The sequence below is a fragment of the Bufo bufo genome, chromosome 10 (assembly GCF_905171765.1).
Source record: "Bufo bufo chromosome 10, aBufBuf1.1, whole genome shotgun sequence".
Classification (NCBI taxonomy): Eukaryota; Metazoa; Chordata; class Amphibia; order Anura; family Bufonidae; genus Bufo; species Bufo bufo.
The window spans coordinates 144,581,226-144,603,654 of NC_053398.1; the positions used below are offsets into that span (position 1 = coordinate 144,581,226).

Here is a 22,429-nt window from a genome sequence, read left to right on the forward strand (position 1 = left end):
CGGTGCACAGGGTTCAGGATGATTAGTGACGGCCGCGGTGCACAGGGTTCAGGCTGATTAGTGACGGCCGCGGTGCACAGGGTTCAGGATGATTAGTGACGGCCGCGGTGCACAGGGTTCAGGATGATTAGTGACGGCCGCGGTGCCCAGGGTTCAGGATGAGTGATATGTGGCATTATTTTGCTGATTCCAGATTTTTCCATCTTTGTGATCTGGAATTAATTTACAATGATTTCCTTTCATTGGCGGGGGTTTAGTGATCAGACCATGCTCCTGGGCTCTACTGCGGCATGGCGACTGTCAGATCAAGGTGCCCCTAATAGGCATTCTGTAATCTATGGAAACAAAAGTGGAATTGTGTAAGACTGGCAAGTGTGATGGATTTGTAATGACGAGGAGCCTCCTCCCTCTGCACAGCCCAGCGCATTACTGGGAACACACTGTTCTGCAGTGGAAGAGACGTAGAGCGGAGGACCAGCTCCCCGGTGTGGAGGTAGGTGACAAAGCAGCTGACAAACACATGGCAGACCCGGGCACAATGTTCTGCAGATCTATAGGGAGGCCAGTAGTGTGATAATCTGCTGGATTATATCCTATCAGGAGGTAGAGAGGAAAGGGCAATGTTCTGCAGATCTCCAGAGAGGTCCGTTGTGTAATAATCTGGGGGACAGGGGCGTTGCTAGGGTCTGAAAACATCTGGGGCACAAGCCCACTGTGTTGAAATTGCACATTAAAGGCATGCTTAAAGGGGTGTTCTGGTTTACGCAAATGAAGCGCAGTACTGCAGACATTATATAATACAATGTTATGTTTCATTTCCTCACCACTGCAGAAATCTTTGCTTGGGCCCTTTAATATTGACGCCGCAGGATGGGATTGCGCACCGAGGTGACTAAACTTATGCCCGCGCAGCCCGCAAGTAGCGGATCAGCGGAACAAGTACAAGGTGGGTGGGGGACTGATCGGTGGTGGGTTGCCCAGGTCCAATCAATATTAAAGGGCCCGGGAATAGCAAAATAAATAAATAAAAATGCTACGGGGCCAGCATAACATTCGGGGCACTGGACAAAACATCCGGGGCTCAAGCCCCGAATGTTTTGACCTAAACGACGCCCCTACTGGAGGATATATCACCTATATCTGTCAGGAGGTAGGGAGGACAGACGATGTTCTGCAGATCTCCAGAGAGGTCGTGGTGTAATAATCTGGAGGATCTATCACCATGAATCCTGTCAGGAAGGTAGAGAGGGAGGAGTGTTGTTCTGCAGGTCTCGAGAGGTCAGTGGTGTAATAATCTGCAGGATATATCACTATGTATCAGGAAATAGAGAGGACAGAGCAATGTTCTGCAATCTCTACCTCTAGGTCAGTGGTGAGGAGGTAAGTACCAGACTGGACCAGGGTAATGCCCCAAAAGTTGAGAAATAAAATGAAACCGCCTGGACTGAAGAAAATAGGGGGTGGTTAACGGTACAGCCTCACAATTGGGTCACAGTTACTAGTGGGGTACCACAGGGTCCGTATTGGAAGGGTCACAGTTACCAGTGGGGTACCACAGGGTCAGTATCGGAGGGTCTCAGTTACAGTGGGGTACCACAGGGTCAGTATTGGATGGTCACAGTTACCAGTGGGGTACCACAGGGTCAGTACTGGAATGGTCACAGTGACCAGTGGGGTACCACAGGGTCAGTATCGGAAGGGTCACAGTTACCAGTGGGGTACCACAGGGTCTGTATTGGAAGGGTCACAGTTACCAGTGGGGTACCACAGGGTCAGTATCGGAAGGGTCACAGTTACCAGTGGGGTACCACAGGGTCTGTATTGGAAGGGTCACAGTTACCAGTGGGGTACCACAGGGTCAGTACTGGAAGGGCCACAGTTACCAGTGGGGTACCACAGGGACAGTACTGGAATGGTCACAGTTACCAGTGGGGTACCACAGGGTCCATACTGGAATGGTCACAGTTACCAGTGGGGTACCACAGGGTCTGTATTGGAAGGGCCACAGTTACCAGTGGGGTACCACAGGGTCTGTATTGGAAGGGTCACAGTTACCAGTGGGGTACCACAGGGTCCGTATTGGATGGTCACAGTTACCAGTGGGGTACCACAGGGTCTGTATTGGAAGGGTCACAGTTACCAGTGGGGTACCACAGGGTCAGTACTGGAATGGTCACAGTTACCAGTGGGGTACCACAGGGTCTGTATTGGATGGTCACAGTTACCAGTGGGGTACCACAGGGTCAGTATTGGATAGTCACAGTGACCAGTGGGGTACCACAGGGTCCGTATTGGATGGCCACAGTTACCAGTGGGGTACCACAGGGTCCGTATTGGAAGGGTCACAGTTACCAGTGGGGTACCACAGGGTCAGTACTGGAAGGGCCACAGTTACCAGTGGGGTACCACAGGGTCAGTACTGGAAGGGCCACAGTTACCAGTGGGGTACCACAGGGACAGTACTGGAATGGTCACAGTTACCAGTGGGGTACCACAGGGTCCATACTGGAATGGTCACAGTTACCAGTGGGGTACCACAGGGTCTGTATTGGAAGGGTCACAGTTACCAGTGGGGTACCACAGGGTCAGTATTGGATAGTCACAGTGACCAGTGGGGTACCACAGGGTCTGTATTGGAAGGGTCACAGTTACCAGTGGGGTACCACAGGGTCAGTACTGGAAGGGCCACAGTTACCAGTGGGGTACCACAGGGACAGTACTGGAATGGTCACAGTTACCAGTGGGGTACCACAGGGTCCAGACTGGAATGGTCACAGTTACCAGTGGGGTACCACAGGGTCAGTACTGGAAGGGCCACAGTTACCAGTGGGGTACCACAGGGACAGTACTGGAATGGTCACAGTTACCAGTGGGGTACCACAGGGTCCATACTGGAATGGTCACAGTTACCAGTGGGGTACCACAGGGTCTGTATTGGAAGGGCCACAGTTACCAGTGGGGTACCACAGGGTCTGTATTGGAAGGGTCACAGTTACCAGTGGGGTACCACAGGGTCCGTATTGGATGGTCACAGTTACCAGTGGGGTACCACAGGGTCTGTATTGGAAGGGTCACAGTTACCAGTGGGGTACCACAGGGTCAGTATTGGATGGTCACAGTGACCAGTGGGGTACCACAGGGTCTGTATTGGAAGGGTCACAGTTACCAGTGGGGGTACCATAGGGTCAGTACTGGAAGGGCCACAGTTACCAGTGGGGTACCACAGGGACAGTACTGGAATGGTCACAGTTACCAGTGGGGTACCACAGGGTCCAGACTGGAATGGTCACAGTTACCAGTGGGGTACCACAGGGTCTGTATTGGAAGGGCCACAGTTACCAGTGGGGTACCACAGGGTCTGTATTGGAAGGGCCACAGTTACCAGTGGGGTACCACAGGGTCTGTATTGGAAGGGTCACAGTTACCAGTGGGGTACCACAGGGTCAGTACTGGAATGGTCACAGTTACCAGTGGGGTACCACAGGGTCAGTACTGGAATGGTCACAGTGACCAGTGGGGTACCACAGGGTCCGTATTGGATGGTCACAGTTACCAGTGGGGTACCACAGGGTCCGTATTGGAAGGGTCACAGTTACCAGTGGGGTACCACAGGGTCAGTATTGGATGGTCACAGTGACCAGTGGGGTACCACAGGGTCAGTACTGGAATGGTCACAGTTACCAGTGGGGTACCACAGGGTCTGTATTGGAAGGGTCACAGTTACCAGTGGGGTACCACAGGGTCCATACTGGAAGGATCACAGTTACCAGTAGGGTACCACAGGGTCTGTATTGGAAGGGTCACAGTTACCAGTGGGGTACCACAGGGTCCATACTGGAATGGTCACAGTTACCAGTGGGGTACCACAGGGTCTGTACTGGGTCACAGTTACCAGTAGGGTACCACAGGGTCAGTATTGGATGGTCACAGTTACCAGTGGGGTACCACAGGGTCCATACTGGAAGGATAACAGTTACCAGTAGGGTACCACAGGGTCTGTATTGGAAGGGTCACAGTTACCAGTGGGGTACCACAGGGTCCATACTGGAAGGGTCACAGTTACCAGTGGGGTACCACAGGGTCTGTATTGGAAGGGTCACAGTTACCAGTGGGGTACCACAGGGTCCATACTGGAAGGGTCACAGTTACCAGTGGGGTACCACAGGGTCTGTATTGGAAGGGTCACAGTGACCAGTGGGGTACCACAGGGTCCATACTGGAATGGTCACAGTTACCAGTGGGGTACCACAGGGTCCATACTGGAAGGGTCACAGTGACCAGTGGGGTACCACAGGGTCAGTACTGGAAGGGTCACAGTTACCAGTGGGGTACCACAGGGTCAGTACTGGAATGGTCACAGAGACCAGTGGGGCACCACAGGGTCCATACTGGAAGGATCACAGTTACCAGTAGGGTACCACAGGGTCTGTATTGGAAGGGTCACAGTTACCAGTGGGGTACCACAGGGTCCATACTGGAAGGGTCACAGTTACCAGTGGGGTACCACAGGGTCTGTATTGGAAGGGTCACAGTTACCAGTGGGGTACCACAGGGTCCATACTGAAAGGGTCACAGTTACCAGTGGGGTACCACAGGGTCTGTATTGGAAGGTCACAGTGACCAGTGGGGTACACAGGGTCAGTACTGGAAGGGTCACAGTTACCAGTGGGGTACCACAGGGTCAGTACTGGAATGGTCACAGTTACCAGTGGGGCACCACAGGGTCCATACTGGAAGGATCACAGTTACCAGTAGGGTACCACAGGGTCTGTACTGGAAGGGTCACAGTTACCAGTGGGGTACCACAGGGTCCATACTGGAAGGGTCACAGTTACCAGTGGGGTACCACAGGGTCTGTATTGGAAGGGTCACAGTTACCAGTGGGGTACCACAGGGTCCATACTGGAAGGGTCACAGTTACCAGTGGGGTACCACAGGGTCTGTATTGGAAGGATCACAGTTACCAGTGGGGTACCACAGGGTCCATACTGGAATGGTCACAGTTACCAGTGGGGTACCACAGGGTCCATACTGGAAGGGTCACAGTGACCAGTGGGGTACCACAGGGTCAGTACTGGAAGGGTCACAGTTACCAGTGGGGTACCACAGGGTCAGTACTGGAATGGTCACAGTTACCAGTGGGGTACCACAGGGTCCATACTGGAATGGTCACAGTTACCAGTGGGGTACCACAGGGTCAGTACTGGAATGGTCACAGTTACCAGTGGGGCACCACAGGGTCCATACTGGAAGGGTCACAGTGACCAGTGGGGTACCACAGGGTCAGTACTGGAATGGTCACAGTTACCAGTGGGGTACCACAGGGTCAGTACTGGAATGGTCACAGTTACCAGTGGGGCACCACAGGGTCCATACTGGAATGGTCACAGTTACCAGTGGGGTACCACAGGGTCCAGACTGGAATGGTCACAGTTACCAGTGGGGTACCACAGGGTCAGTACTGGAATGGTCACAGTTACCAGTGGGGCACCACAGGGTCCATACTGGAATGGTCACAGTTACCAGTGGGGTACCACAGGGTCCATACTGGAATGGTCACAGTGACCAGTGGGGTACCACAGGGTCAGTACTGGAAGGGTCACAGTTACCAGTGGGGCACCACAGGGTCATAGTTACATAGTTAATACGGTTGAAAAAAGACAAACTATTTCTCATCAGAGAAACTACAAACAAAGAGCAGCTTTGTAATCAGGTGAGGAAATCCGATTTGGCGCTGCACGGGTCACGCAGGGATGTCGCCAGTGACCGCCTCCCTTTTACAGTGTACAAATACACGAAGCGTCAGTACAGAGTCCTCTCTGAGGTCTCAGGCTCACGGATCCGCAAAATTCGGACACCTTTCCGTGTGCAATCACATTTTTCTCGCTCCCATTACTAGATATTATTATTTTTTTGTCCACAGTACCCGCGTGTTCTATAATCTGTGGATGCCGACGGCACACGGATGACATCTTCGTGATGTCTGGAGGTTTTTTTTTTAATTTTTTTTTTATTGCAGCCCCTTAGAAATAATGGGTCCGTGTGCAGTCTGCTTTAAATGCGGATCGGACATGAATACCAAACATGGTTGTATGCATGAGGCCTGACTATCTTTTTACACCCAGACATGTATTTTGGACAAGAAGACGTCCTGCACATCTACCTTCTAGAGGGAAGAGTTTCATCATCATCAAAGACCGGGTTCTTTAACCACTTCCTGACTGCCCATAGGCTATAAACGTCCTGGGGGTCGGGATTATCTACCCGCTAATCGTGCAGCTGCTTAGTGGGGGGGGGGGGGGGGGGCCGCTGTCTGACGACAGGTCTCTTTATAGAGAAGGCAGAGACCATTCCTCTGTGTCCCTGCCTTCTGGATCACTGTATGAGCGTTGTATATACAGATCAGGAAGAGCTATGCTGCTTCCTGTTCCGCATGACCGTCGGGACTGTCGTACAGCCTCTGAGGAGTGCTCCCCCTGTAACTGTCAGCCCCAGCTACAAAGAAAACCAAAGGGGAAATTTTTTTAAATGTCCCCAGAGGTCTTGTAAGGCTACTTTCACACTTGCGTTGTTCTTTTCCGGCATAGAGTTCCGTCACAGGGGCTCTATACCGGAAAAGCACTGATCAGTTTTATCCCCATGCATTCTGAATGGAGAGTAATCCGTTCAGGATGCATCAGGATGTCTTCAGTTCAGTCGTTTTGACTGATCAGGCAAAAGAGAAAACCGTAGCATGCTACGGTTTTATCTCCGGCTAAAAAAACTGAAGACTTGCCTGAATGCCGGATCAGGCATTTTTTCCCATAGGAATGTATTAGTGCCGGATCCGGCATTCAGAATACCGGAATGCCAGATCCGTCCTTCCGGTATGCGCATGCGCAGACTGAAAAAAAAGGTGAAAAAATAAATGCCGGATCCGTTTTTGCCGGATGACACCGGAAAGACGGATCCGGCATTTCAATGCATTTTTTCGACTGATCAGGCATTTTTAAGACTAATCAGGATCCTGATCAGTCTTACTAATGCCATCAGTTAGCATACACTTTGCCTGATCCGGCAGGCAGTTCCGGCGACGGATCTCTCTGCCGCAAGTGTGAAAGTAGCCTAAGTGTAAAATAAAAAAGCAAATGGTACCAATGAAAATGTCACCTCATCCTGCAAAAAACGAGCCCTCACTCAAGACCATAGCCAGAAAAATAAAAATAAAATGTCTCTGAGAAAATGGCATGATTTTTTCCCCAAAAAAATGTTCTTATTGCATATAAAACTTAAAAAATAGACCTATTTAGTCTCTCCGCGCCCATAACAACCAGCTCTATAAAAATGTCACATGATCTACCCCATCAAGTGAATGAATAATTACGCTAAAACAGCTTTTTTGTTACCTTGTCTCCCAAAAAACATTATATCAAGTCATAAAAAAAAGCTCTCAGACATCTACGTTGGCACAAGAATAAAAATGTTATGGATGTTTGTATATGTCAATGCAAAATATAGTAGATCTTTAATAAAAAGGGATTTTATGATGCAAAAGTTAAAATTTGGTATTGCTATAATTGTGTCAATCTGCAGAGTAAAGTTATCATTATCACATATACCACATGGTAAACCTCATAAAAAATAAGAAGAAACACCGTCATAATTAAAATTTTTACCCACCTCACATCACAAAAAATGAAATAAAAAAGCGACCAGAAAGCCAAATGTACCCCGATATGATGCCAATAAAAACTACAGCTTGTCCCGCAAAAAATAAGCCCTTACACAACAAAGTCAACAACAAAAAAAAAGTTATGGCTCTTAAAAAACTTTTCACAAAACCCCATGTTAGAAAATCCAAATGCCGCTCCTTCCCTTCTGAGCCCTGGCGTATCCCCAAACAGCAGTTTACGACCACAAATGTGGTATTACTGCATTCAGGAGAAAATGGGTAACAAATTGTGGGGTGATATTCTCCTGTTACCTTTGTGAAACCTGTTGGTTCAAAGACCTCACTAAACCCCTTAGAAATTCCTTGGACGGTGTAGTTTCCAAAATGGGATCACCTATTGTGGGTTTTCACTGTGGGGGTACATCAGGGTCTTTTAAAATGCAACATGTCACCCAAAAACAATTCCAGCAAAATCTGCCCTCTAAAAACAATATGGCGCTATGGCGCCTGAGGGCTAGCCTCCTTCCTACGCAGTATGGACCCAGAACTATATGGAGACCCCCTCAGACCTCTTGGGGTTACAAGGAACTATTAACCCTGATGTATGTGTGGAGTTTATAAGCCATATCGTTCCTATTGCCCATTAAAGGTGGAGGAGTGAACCCAGCAACACAAAAAGGGTTAACTAGGATAATAAATATGGAGGTTTGTTTTGTTGTTAACCCTTGATGTGTTATAGCAAAAAATTAAAAATAAAATGGAAAATCTGCACACAAAAAAAAGTTACATTTTGAAATTTCACCTCCATTTTTCTTTAATTCATGTGGAATTCCTAAAGGGTTAACAACATTTCTAAAATCAGTTTGAAGGTGTAGTTTCTAAAATGGGGTCATATATGGATGGTTTCTGTTATGTCAGCTCCTCAAAATGACTTCAGAACTGTATTGGCCTATAGAAAATGATTTGGGAAATTTTCTTGAAAACTTCTAAATTGCTTCTAAAATTCTAAACTAAACTGATACCAACATAAAGTAGACATATGGTGAATGTTAATAAAGGTATCATTGTCTTAAAAGCAGAAAAATTCAAATTTAGAAAATAGTGACTTCTAAATTTTTGGAAATTTTGGATTTAAAAAAAATAATATAACATACTGACTCAAATTTACCATTAACATGATGTATAATGTGTCGCGGAAAAAAAACCCTCAAAATGGCTTGAATAAGTAAAAGTGTTCCAAAGTTATTACCACAAAGTGACACAGATGTCGGATTTGCAAAATTAAGCCTGGTCACTCAGAAAGGTGGTAAATGGCCCGATCTGGAAGTGACTAATGTAAGATCCTACGAGTCTCTATTGCTGCTCATACATTAAAAAGTCTCACTGCTCTTACAGTAAAGAGTCCATAGTCTCACTCCTCTTAAAGAGCAGAGTCCATAGTCTCACTGCTCTTACAGTATAGAATCCATAGTCTCACTGCTCTTACAGTAAAGAGTCCATAGTCTCACTGCTCTTACAGTAAAGAGTCCATAGTCTCACTGCTCTTACAGTAAAGAGTCCATAGTCTCACTGCTCTTACAGTAAAGAGTCCATAGTCTCACTGCTCTTACAGTATAGAATCCATAGTCTCACTGCTCTTACAGTAAAGAGTCCATAGTCTCACTGCTCTTACAGTATAGAGCCCATAGTCTCACTGCTCTTACAGTAAAGAGTCCATAGTCTCACTGCTCTTACAGTAAAGAGTCCATAGTCTCACTGCTCTTACATTATAGAGTCCATAGTCTCACTGCTCTTACAGTATAGAATCCATAGTCTCACTGCTCTTACAGTAAAGAGTCCATAGTGTCACTGCTCTTACAGTAAAGAGTCCATAGTCTCACTGCTCTTACAGTAAAGAGTCCATAGTCTCACCGCTCTTACAGTAAAGAGTCCATAGTCTCACTGCTCTTACAGTATAGAGTCCATAGTCTCACTGCTCTTACAGTAAAGAGTCCACAGTCTCACTGCTCTTACAGTACAGAGTCCATAGTCTCACTGCTCTTACAGTAAAGAGTCCATAGTCTCACTGCTCTTACAGTAAAGAGTCCATAGTCTCACTGCTCTTACAGTAAAGAGTCCATAGTCTCACTGCTCTTACAGTAAAGAGTCCATAGTCTCACTGATCTTACAGTAAAGAGTCCATAGTCTCACTGCTCTTACAGTAAAGAGTCCATAGTCTCACTGCTCTTACAGTATAGAGTCCATAGTCTCACTGCTCTTACAGTAAAGAGTCCACAGTCTCACTGCTCTTACAGTAAAGAGTCCATAGTCTCACTGCTCTTACAGTAAAGAGTCCATAGTCTCACTGCTCTTACAGTAAAGAGTCCATAGTCTCACTGCTCTTACAGTAAAGAGTCCATAGTCTCACTGCTCTTACAGTAAAGAGTCTATAGTCTCACTGCTCTTACAGTAAAGAGTCCATAGTCTCACTGCTCTTACCGTAAAGAGTCCATAGTCTCACTGCTCTTACAGTAAAGAGTCCATAGTCTCACTGCTCTTACAGTAAAGAGTCCATAGTCTCACTGCTCTTACAGTATAGAGTCCATAGTCTCACTGCTCTTACAGTAAAGAGTCCACAGTCTCACTGCTCTTACAGTAAAGAGTCCACAGTCTCACTGCTCTTACAGTAAAGAGTCCATAGTCTCACTGCTCTTACAGTAAAGAGTCCATAGTCTCACTGCTCTTACAGTAAAGAGTCCATAGTCTCACTGCTCTTACAGTAAAGAGTCCATAGTCTCACTGCTCTTACAGTAAAGAGTCCATAGTCTCACTGCTCTTACAGTAAATAGTCCATAGTCTCACTGCTCTTACAGTAAATAGTCCATAGTCTCACTGCTCTTACAGTAAAGAGTCCATAGTCTCACTGCTCTTACAGTAAAGAGTCCATAGTCTCACTGCTCTTACAGTATAGAGTCCATAGTCTCACTGCTCTTACAGTATAGAGTCCATAGTCTCACTGCTCTTACAGTAAAGAGTCCATAGTCTCACTGCTCTTACAGTAAAGAGTCCATAGTCTCACTGCTCTTACAGTAAAGAGTCCATAGTCTCACTGCTCTTACAGTAAAGAGTCCATAGTCTCACTGCTCTTACAGTAAAGAGTCCATAGTCTCACTGCTCTTACAGTAAAGAGTCCATAGTCTCACTGCTCTTACAGTAAAGAGTCCATAGTCTCACTGCTCTTACAGTATAGAGTCCACAGTCTCACTGCTCTTACAGTAAAGAGTCCATAGTCTCACTGCTCTTACAGTAAAGAGTCCATAGTCTCACTGTTCTTACAGTAAAGAGCCCATAGTCTCACTGCTCTTACAGTAAAGAGCCCATAGTCTCACTGCTCTTACAGTAAAGAGTCCATAGTCTCACTGCTCTTACAGTAAAGAATCCATAGTCTCACTGCTCTTACAGTAAAGAGTCCATAGTCTCACTGCTCTTACAGTAAAGAGTCCATAGTCTCACTGCTCTTACAGTAAAGAGTCCATAGTCTCACTGCTCTTACCGTAAAGAGTCTATAGTCTCACTGCTCTTACCGTAAAGAGTCCATAGTCTCACTGCTCTTACAGTAAAGAGTCCATAGTCTCACTGCTCTTACAGTAAAGAGTCCATAGTCTCACTGCTCTTACAGTAAAGAGTCCATAGTCTCACTGCTCTTACAGTAAAGAGTCCATAGTCTCACTGCTCTTACAGTAAAGAGTCCATAGTCTCACTGCTCTTACAGTAAAGAGTCCATAGTCTCACTGCTCTTACCGTAAAGAGTCTATAGTCTCACTGCTCTTACCGTAAAGAGTCCATAGTCTCACTGCTCTTACAGTAAAGAGTCCATAGTCTCACTGCTCTTACAGTAAAGAGTCCACAGTCTCACTGCTCTTACAGTAAAGAGTCCACAGTCTCACTGCTCTTACAGTAAAGAGTCCATAGTCTCACCGCTCTTACAGTAAAGAGTCCATAGTCTCACTGCTCTTACAGTAAAGAGTCCACAGTCTCACTGCTCTTACAGTATAGAGTCCATAGTCTCACTGCTCTTACCGTAAAGAGTCCATAGTCTCACTGCTCTTACAGTAAAGAGTCCATAGTCTCACTGCTCTTACAGTAAAGAGCCCATAGTCTCACTGCTCTTAGAGTAAAGAGTCCATAGTCTCACTGCTCTTACAGTAAAGAGTCCATAGTCTCACTGCTCTTACAGTAAAGAGTCCATAGTCTCACCGCTCTTACAGTAAAGAGTCCATAGTCTCACTGCTCTTACAGTAAAGAGTCCACAGTCTCACTGCTCTTACAGTATAGAGTCCATAGTCTCACTGCTCTTACCGTAAAGAGTCCATAGTCTCACTGCTCTTACAGTAAAGAGTCCATAGTCTCACTGCTCTTACAGTAAAGAGCCCATAGTCTCACTGCTCTTACAGTATAGAGTCCATAGTCTCACTGCTCTTACAGTAAAGAGTCCATAGTCTCACTGCTCTTATAGTAAAGAGTCCATAGTCTCACTGCTCTTACAGTATAGAGTCCATAGTCTCACTGCTCTTACAGTAAAGAGTCCATAGTCTCACTGCTCTTACAGTAAAGAGTCCATAGTCTCACCGTTCTTACAGTAAAGAGTCCATAGTCTCACCGCTCTTACAGTAAAGAGTCCATAGTCTCACTGTTCTTACAGTAAAGAGTCCATAGTCTCACCGCTCTTACAGTAAAGAGTCCATAGTCTCACTGTTCTTACAGTAAAGAGTCCATAGTCTCACTGCTCTTACAGTAAAGAGTCCATAGTCTCACTGTTCTTACAGTAAAGAGTCCATAGTCTCACTGCTCTTACAGTATATAGTCCATAGTCTCACTGCTCTTACAGTATAGAATCCATAGTCTCACTGCTCTTACAGTAAAGAGTCCATAGTCTCACTGTTCTTACAGTAAAGAGTCCATAGTCTCACTGCTCTTACAGTAAAGAGTCCATAGTCTCACTGCTCTTACAGTAAAGAGTCCATAGTCTCACTGTTCTTACAGTAAAGAGTCCATAGTCTCACCGCTCTTACAGTAGAGATTGCCTCGTCTCACGATTCTTACAGTAGAGAGTTCCATAGTCTCGCTGCTCGTCCAGTAGTGAGTTCTCTCCAATACACAGTGATTCTCAGCAATATCGTAGTAACTCTATCCCCTCTGACACCAGGCCCTGTGGTACCCACCTAGGAGTGATCACTAATGCCATCGCTCGTCCTCATACAGAAGCGTTCTTTCCTGACTATTGCCTGCTCGTCAGTGGAGGAGACACATTTACATGCAGCGATCTCCTCCACAGTTCCGGGAGCAGTGATCACTAATGCCATCGCTCGTCCTCATACAGAAACGCTGGGGCTCATAGCTGGAATTGGCATCTACTGGCAACGATTTAGCAGTGATTTGGTAATTGTGAGGAACGCCGATCACTTTGGAAAGACCAAGGGGATCATTTATTAAGACCGGAATTTTAGACACTGGTCTTAATAATCCCTATATCTGGCGGTGGATCCGCCGAAGTTAGGAAGAGGCGCTGGTCTAATTGTAAGACGGCTTCCATTTAGACCATTTTCTACGCCTAAAACAGGCCACGCCAGACCTGGTATGAGCGAGGAAAAGTTGCAGATTGTGGTGCAAAGACCCTTTGCGCCGCAATCTGCGCCAGAAATACTCCTAACGTAGGCGTATTTCTGGATGTAAATAACCTCCTAATATTTTTTTGTCTGTTGTCCTCCTGATGGTGACACTTTATCCTGAGAGGATCACGTTGCAGAACAGATTAGAGAACACAGCTAATTATTAACCTTTAAGCCATGTAATATCAGCGGCTCTCACTTCTTGTGTGTGGTACTGTGCAGGTCTTCTACGCGGTACTCGAGAATGGCCGGACTCGGGACAGGGACTCCGCCATGGCTGCCCGTATGGAAGATCCTCCTGTTGTTCTGCACCGTCCAGCTGCATCTTGCGGAGGCATTTTGGCTCTTCAATGTCCTGTTCCCCCCCAGCATTACTCCGAAAGCCGCGCTGAGCAACGACAGTTCACCCGTGGTGTTAGGTAAGACGTGCGTCATGTGCGGGGTTTGTGTGTGTTCACCAGTTATACCAGTCCAGCAATCTGACCAGGGGATATCCCATCAGAGAAGACCATGTTTACACAGGTCTATTTGGCCCCTCAGACGATAGGCGGCAGCAGCAGCTTCTGACAGACGCTTATCGTCTTGCATTGAAACACCATTTCATTTTGCATTGTCATAGCGGTCCGCCAAACGGTGCTCCACTGTTAATATAGATCCTTTGTAGCGTAATATCAGGTCTGTAGATGTGTGGGGCGTCTGCACAGACATGGGCAGGAAAACATGGCGCTCTGGCGCTTACCCGATACTCAGGGCTTCTAGGGCTCATTCAGACGGCCGTATGCACAGGTCTGCATACGTTCTGCAATTTTGCGGAACAGGTGCGGACCCATTCGTTTCAATGGGGCTGCCAAATCTGTAGTTCCATTCCGCAGCCACGCAAAAAAGATAGCGCATGTCCTAGGTGGACAAGAATAAGCATTTCTATCACAGGGCTGGCCACGTGCGGTCCACAAAATGTGTATCCGTGTTTTGCGGATCTGCACTTTGCAGAGAGCAAAACACTTATTCAGATGAGAATATGGCGGCTCATGTCTTCATCAGACCATCAGTTTTTCCTATGCCGTCTTGTGTTCGGGGAAGGCGTCTCAGTTATTGTCTTCTGGCAGAAGCTCTCGGCGTAGGCGTCTCTGTGGCCCCTGAGTGCTGCTTTTCTGGTTCTTGTTTTTCACTCCAGTCCTGTCCTTCTTTGGGACCAGTAGATGATAGCATGTCTTCCCTCGCTGCGTACTAGAAGACAGCACGGCCTGGACAACCATTCTGGGCAACTTTTATCCCATGTGCCATGGCCACCAGCATAACAAGTCTAAGACAGCCTAGTGTTTGGGTACGGACTGGTGGCCGAAACCTGCCCTACAGGTCACATCCCCAACCTTGTTTTCCCAGGTAATTGCAACACCTTCCGTCCTCACATGTCATGGAGAACATCTAGATCTTCACAACCTGGAGGAAAGGATGTGCAGGGGACTCGTCTGTTCCTGGATCCTTGTATGAATTACATCCTGGATCCCAGAAGCTGAGAAGGACTGAGTGACCTTTCACCTGGACCCCCGTCCTCTCCTCACACAGTTCTGTGCTACTGACCTGTCCGCAGTCAGCTGTGATTGCTTAACCCCCCATGTCCTCCATGCTGAAGATAACCTTTGGCCCATGTCCAGCAATCATTAACAACTTATGTCACATCTGTTACAAAGATGTTTCCCAAACCCTGTGTCGTAAGAAAAGGTCCAGTTAGAACTACCCTCCAAAGCTATATTATATATAATCTGCTCAGCTCCTCCTGCTCTATAACACGCTGCCTGCAGATTACACGGTGACAGGTTCTCTTTATATATAACCTGCTCAGCTCCTCCTGTTCTATAACACGCTGCCTGCAGATTACACGGTGACAGGTTTTCTTTATATATAATCTGCTCAGCTCCTCCTGCTCTATAACACGCTGCCTGCAGATTACATGGTGACAGGTTCTTTATATATAATCTGCTCAGCTCCTCCTGCTCTATAACACGCTGCCGGCAGATTACATGGTGACGGTCCTCTTTATATATAATCTGCTCAGCTCCTCCTGCTTTATAACACGCTGCCTGCAGATTACATGGTGACGGTCCTCTTTATATATAATCTGCTCAGCTCCTCCTGCTCTATAACACGCTGCCTGCAGATTACATGGTGACAGGTTCTCTTTATATACAATCTGCTCAGCTCCTCCTGCTCTATAACACGCTGCCTGCAGATTACATGGTGACAGGTTCTCTTTATATACAATCTGCTCAGCTCCTCCTGCTCTATATCCTGCTGCCTGCAGATTACACGGTGACAGGTTCTCTTTATATATAATCTGCTCAGCTCCTCCTGCTCTATAACACGCTGCCTGCAGATTACATGGTGACAGGTTCTCTTTATATACAATCTGCTCAGCTCCTCCTGCTCTATATCCTGCTGCCTGCAGATTACACGGTGACAGGTTCTCTTTATATATAATCTGCTCAGCTCCTCCTGCTCTATAACACGCTGCCTGCAGATTACATGGTGACAGGTTCTCTTTATATACAATCTGCTCAGCTCCTCCTGCTCTATATCCTGCTGCCTGTAGCTCAAACACCATGTTTGTTGTGACAGGTTCCCTTTAGGCCCCATTCACACGACTGTATTTTTAGCTGCATCTGATCCAAATTTTTTGAGGTTCACACACAGACCCATTTATTTCTATGGCTCCTCCCAATAAAAGACCCTGTGCTGTCCACATTCATGTCCGTTCTGCAGTCCTGCAAAAAAGATAGAACAGACGAGACTCGGCATTGTTACAACGGGTCCTCATGAAAAGAACAGATGCAACACGAACGTCACTAGTATTTCTTTGGATCTGCATTTAGCGGACTGCAAAATACATACGGTCGTGTGAATGTGCACTTGTCACTTTTACTCAGAGAAAAAGTTTTGAAATAAATTCTGTGAAGCTCGAGTGTCAGCCAGGATTCCTGAGCTGTCCTCAGGAGTTTGAGCTTGGTAATCCTCGGGGGGTGGGTTCCATGTGGGATCACCCTGGGGGCTGCCTCAGTTGTTGTCCTAGGGCGCCGTCTTGAGGGTCCTTCATCACTGGATGTTCTGTCTGCTCCATCTCTGCTGCTGCACTACTACCTCTCTGGTGAGCTCTCTGCTCCATCTCTGCTGCTGCACTACTACCTCTGGTGAGCTCTCTGCTCCATCTCTGGTGCTGCACTACTACCTCTGGTGAGCTCTCTGCTCCATCTCTGGCGCTGCACTACTACCTCTGGTGAGCTCTCTGCTCCATCTCTGGCGCTGCACTACTACCTCTGGTGAGCTCTCTGCTCCATCTCTGGTGCTGCACTACTACCTCTGGTGAGCTCTCTGCTCCATCTCTGGTGCTGCACTACTACCTCTGGTGAGCTCTCTGCTCCATCTCTGGCGCTGCACTACTACCTCTGGTGAGCTCTCTGCTCCATCTCTGGCGCTGCACTACTACCTCTGGTGAGCTCTCTGCTCCATCTCTGGCGCTGCACTACTACCTCTGGTGAGCTCTCTGCTCCATCTCTGGTGCTGCACTACTTCCTCCAGTGTACTCTCTGCTCCATCTCTGGTGCTGCACTACTACCTCTGGTGAGCTCTCTGCTCCATCTCTGGTGCTGCACTACTTCCTCCAGTGTACTCTCTGCTCCATCTCTGGTGCTGCACTACTACCTCTGGTGAGCTCTCTGCTCCATCTCTGGTGCTGCACTACTTCCTCCAGTGTACTCTCTGCTCCATCTCTGGTGCTGCACTACTACCTCTGGTGAGCTCTCTGCTCCATCTCTGGTGCTGCACTACTACCTCTGGTGAGCTCTCTGCTCCATCTCTGGTGCTGCACTACTACCTCTGGTGAGCTCTCTGCTCCATCTCTGCTGCTGCACTACTACCTCTGGTGAACTCTCTGCTCTGGTTCTGCACTACTACCTCTCTGGTGAGCTCTCTGCTCCATCTCTGGTTCTGCACTACTACCTCTCTGGTGAGCTCTCTGCTCCATCTCTGGTTCTGCACTACTACCTCTCTGGTGAGCTCTCTGCTCCATCTCTGGCGCTGCACTACTACCTCTGGTGAGCTCTCTGCTCCATATCTGGTGCTGCACTACTTCCTCCAGTGTACTCTCTGCTCCATCTCTGGCGCTGCACTACTTCCTCCAGTGTACTCTCTGCTCCATCTCTGGTGCTGCACTACTACCTCTGGTGAACTCTCTGCTCTGGCGCTGCACTACTGCCTCTGGTGAACTCTCTGCTCTGGCGCTGCACTACTGCCTCTGGTGAACTCTCTGCTCTGGCGCTGCACTACTACCTCTGGTGAACTCTCTGCTCTGGCGCTGCACTACTGCCTCTGGTGAGCTCTCTGCTCCATCTCTGGCGCTGCACTACTACCTCTGGTGAACTCTCTGCTCTGGCGCTGCACTACTACCTCTGGTGAACTCTCTGCTCTGGCGCTGCACTACTGCCTCTGGTGAGCTCTCTGCTCCATCTCTGGCGCTGCACTACTACCTCTGGTGAACTCTCTGCTCTGGCGCTGCACTACTGCCTCTGGTGAGCTCTCTGCTCCATCTCTGGCGCTGCACTACTACCTCTGGTGAACTCTCTGCTCTCTCTGGCGCTGCACTACTACCTCTGTACCATACATACTTCATCAATACGCCGACGAGATCGATAAAACATCAGCCATGAACAGTTATTCGCCCTTTGGTTCCGTTTTTCCTGATACGTTTCACAGATATTTCCTTCCTTGCAGCACGAAGCTCTACGTGGATGATGTTCTCCTAATTCCCCTCTGTCCTTCCCTCTCTGACCTTTCAGTACCGGGCTGCTTTGGAAATCAGCTGGAAGCCAAAGTGAACAAGGAGGAGGTTGTGAGTTGGATGTGCTCCCGCAAGTCTGACGATTACTTCACGGTCTGGCTCAATCTGAACATGTTCTTGCCGATAGGAATAGACTGTTGGGTCGATAATATCAGGTAATATCAGGAAAGTCTTACAGGCTGTAATAATCTCCAGCCATCATCATCATTATCATCATCATCAGCCATGAAACCCTGCCCTAGATGTCATCTAGCAAGAAAGGGTAGAAGACCACCAAGGTGGAGGTCCACCAAAAGTCTTCTCCCGGGCAGTGTTAGGGAGGTAGGCCATTTAGAATGGCAGTGGGTGTTATCCACGTCCCATCAGATTTAGCTTTGTCCAATGTTTTCTGAAGGACCACACGTTGCTCCCAATCTCATTACATTCCTAAGACAGCAGGATAAGAAACAGGGTGAGCAGAAGGACACTTTCCTCTCCTCACTAAGCCCTGGACTAATAGGTGACTTGTGTCCTTTACAGGGTCATCTACAACAGGACAACCAGGGTGGCTTCTAACGCCCCAGGGGTTGACATCCGGGTGCCTGGGTTTGGAAAGACGTTTTCTGTAGAATATCTAGATCGAAGCAAGTTAGCTGGTAAGAGGTGCTACCTGCTGCGTCCAGTGCCGCCATATAATATACAACCGACCGGTCCATATCCGCGCTCACCACTCTTCTCTACTCACAGGATATTTTCACACTCTGGTACAAAACCTGGTGAACAATGGCTACGTCAGAGACGAGACGGTGCGCGCCGCTCCCTATGACTGGAGGATTGCTCCCAGTAAGTCATAACGTCCAGATAAGTACGAGAGCGGATCCAGCCTGGCCGGTCATCTCCAAAAATTTACGTCTATAACATTTTAACTACAAAATGTCATTACCCAAAATGCCCGGGAATCAGCTTGTGTGACCAAATGGCGCCGGCAGATGAATTGAATGGTAAAGCAGGGAGTGGACGGCTTGAGAGCGGGTCATTCCTCGGCCCTGCAGGATAGTCATTCCTCGGTCATTCCGGACCTTTTTACCGGGAGCTATGTACTTGTTTGTGACATCTACCTGATTTAACCCTTGCTGTTCTGGGTCTTACTAACATGGACCTCTCCGTGGCATCTGAATTATTTCCATCTCCAGTGATCGGCCCCGTTAACCCTTTGGTGACCACACTTTCCTATACTGCAAGCTCTCTGAGCGCAGCAGCCATGATTTTGACGTCGGAGCCACATCTAAAATTTTTGCAGCACAGCTCCGGCCCATCGCTGAATATCAATGCAACCTTGTATAAAAGGGTGACCTTTACAAACCTATAAGTACGTCCACGTGTCACACGTACATCAGACCAGGGATGGCGGTATTAATACTTTGGGTGAAATTCTCTTTTCTTGCGATTTGGATGTCTCCCCTGACAGATGTGTCTTTTGCACAGATGGCCAGAAAGAATACTTCGAGAAACTGAAGCTTCTGGTAGAGGAGATGCACTCGCAGTACGAGAAGCCCGTCTTCCTGATCGGCCACAGCATGGGCAACCTCTATCTCCTGTACTTCCTCAACCATCAGCCGGAGCCGTGGAAGAAGAAATACATCAAGGGCTTCATATCACTGGGAGCACCGTGGGGAGGAGCGGTGAAGCCGCTGCTTGTCTTAATGTCAGGTCAGTGGACCATGCCCAGAGTTTGGGCAGCCATATGCACATGGGGTTGTTTTGCACTGTGCACACAGCAGCAGGGAGATTACCATGGCAGCCAGGGCTTCAGTAGCGTCCTGGCTGCCATGGTAACCGATTGGAGCCCCAGGATTCCACTGCTGGGGCTCCGATCAGAAGCTGCCACTGCACCACTAATGAGGAGGAGGGGACCCTGTGGCCCCGTCTCTCCTCAATGGCAGCGGCGGCACAGGGGGAGGGAGAGACTGCTTCCTTCTCCCCTGTGCTGCTGAGAGAACTTAGAGTGCGCTGACAGCAGCGCGCTCCATGTTCTGTGATACTAGAGTGCGCAGTAGCGCAGCCTAGTATCGAAATAATGGAAATCCCGGTATCGTATCGAAACCGGTATAAAAGTATCTAAATTTCGATACCCGAAACAACCCTATATGCACAGAGACCAAACCTGTCAGCAGGCAATCATTGTTGGGGCTCATTCAGACCACCATATGTGTTTTGCAGTCCATAAATTGCAGATCCGTAAAACACGGATAGCGGCAGTGTACGTTTTGTATTTTGCGGAAGAGAAAGGCCAGCCCTATGATAGAAATGCCTATTCTTGACCGTAATTGCAGATAGGAATAGGACATGTTCTATATTTTTTGTGGCGCCTCGGAACGGAAGTGCGGATGCAGACGGCACGCGGTGTGCGGTCCACATCATTTACAGCCCCAGTGAAATGAATGGGCCACATCCGTTCTGCAAAATTGTGGAACGGATGCAGACACAAAACATGCGGTCGTGCGAATAAGCCTTTACACCCGGCCCAATGCTTAGAAGGGCTAGCTCAGCTGAATGTAATGATCCACTTAGCAAACCATGGCTTCATTCTAGAGAAAAAGTGCTTTAACCCATATGCAAATGAGCAGTTAGGTGCAATGAGGGCGGGCTCAAGACACTGTGTGCACTCTTGTCCCTCCTACGTCCTCTTCCAGCTTCTCAGTCTCCTTCATCTCACTTGGGACTGTTAATCGCAAAGGAGAGGAAGGAGCCAGTGGGAACGTGGCCTTGGGGCCGCCCGTGGTGCACTTAGCCCTTAGGATACTGCTCAGAATTGCTCATTTCTTATGTTGGCCAAAATAAGAATTGCAGCTTTATTGCCCTGGGTTTCTTCAGCGAGACCCAGCGCATCAAAATCATTTATCGACATCCTCATTGGCCGCAGAGGATGCTGGAAAGAAGCTCAGAGGCGCAAACATGGTGCCTCACATGTCCTTGTGTTGCCTGTCTTCTTCTGGGTGCAGACTTAGCTGGCTGTCCACCATATTCTCATGTTCCCAGCACCCGGGTAATAACGCAGAGGTAAAATTTATACCTTCACTCACTACTTACTCACTGGTTTGCAGGAGATAATCACGGGATTCCAATGGTCTCCAACATTAAGATTCGAGAAGAACAGCGAATGACCACAACCAACCCATGGATGATTCCAACAAACCTGGGATGGCCAGAATCGCATGTCTTTATTTCCACCCCCGCATATAACTACACTTACAAGGACTACAAGAAGTTCTTCCATGATATTGACTTTGAAGATGGCTGGTATATGTGGGAAGATACAAAGGGTCTTGTGGAAGGGCTGCCCCCCCCAGGGGTGGACACATACTGCATATATGGCGTAGGTCACCCCACAGCTGAGACCTATGTGTACGGCGATGGCTTCCCCAACGAGCCCCCTATAGACATAATTTATTCTGATGGAGATGATACAGTACATAAGAGAAGTATGGAACTGTGCAGACGGTGGGAGAAGCAGCAGAAGGAGAAGGTCCAGGTGCTGGAGCTGCAGGGAATGCACCATCTCAGCATGGTCTTCAGCAACGATACATTAAATGTTATTAACGACATCCTAATGGGGAAAGATCTCTAGACTACTGATATCATGAGATGGACTTTTCAGCAAGTGCCGACCCCCTGTATATGTGCCTGTTAATAAAGGGGTTATCCTATGAATAATGTAAAAAAATTAAAATCATATCATATAGTACATTACAGCATCTGTCTAACAAACTTACATCCAGTCCAAAGATGTCCCCATTCATTGCTCCAAATGTGTTGCTAGATGTTGGCGGCTAAGAGGCAGTGATCTTTCTCAGGGGGCATGTCCTTTCTGCTGCAGCTGGTGAAGGATCGAACGGAGCATGTGCTTCCATCTCAGTGAGCTGGACAAAGAATTTTGAAAAAGAGCAAACAGCAGGTGGCGCTATACAGATTTCAGTGACTAACTTGGTAGCTATACAAAAATTTTAATTACATGTATTCAGGTCCAGGAGTTGTAGAAAATGTAGAATATTTTTCAAGGGACAACCCCTTTAAGGGGCTCCATGTATATGTTCCTATTACTACTGGGCCCCAGTGTATACTCTATGTGCTGTGGGGGTTTGCTCTGATTGGCAGCTTAGTGGACGCAGTATAGAGGCAAAGACCAGTTTATAACTCAAAAACTTCAGTCTTTATTCACACTTGTTTCAAGTACACAGTATGACAGTTCAATTGCAGTATTGGTGTTCGTTCACACCCAGACAGTTCCAAAAGCAACAACAGTCACCTTTTTATCCTGGG

The 22,429-nt window shown here is 47.8% G+C and overlaps 1 protein-coding gene across 1 annotated transcript; it reads left to right on the forward strand.

The window, feature by feature from the left end:
* Positions 1 to 362: 362 nt before the first annotated feature.
* LCAT (lecithin-cholesterol acyltransferase) lies at positions 363 to 21,854 on the forward strand. The gene is made up of 7 exons (XM_040409873.1): positions 363 to 493; positions 13,522 to 13,718; positions 18,129 to 18,285; positions 18,650 to 18,765; positions 18,857 to 18,952; positions 19,595 to 19,819; positions 21,214 to 21,854. Exons 2-7 carry the CDS (start codon positions 13,544 to 13,546, stop codon positions 21,735 to 21,737), a joined length of 1,293 nt encoding a protein of 430 aa, XP_040265807.1. The 5' UTR covers positions 363 to 493; positions 13,522 to 13,543; the 3' UTR covers positions 21,738 to 21,854.
* The last annotated feature ends 575 nt before the right edge of the window (positions 21,855 to 22,429 follow it).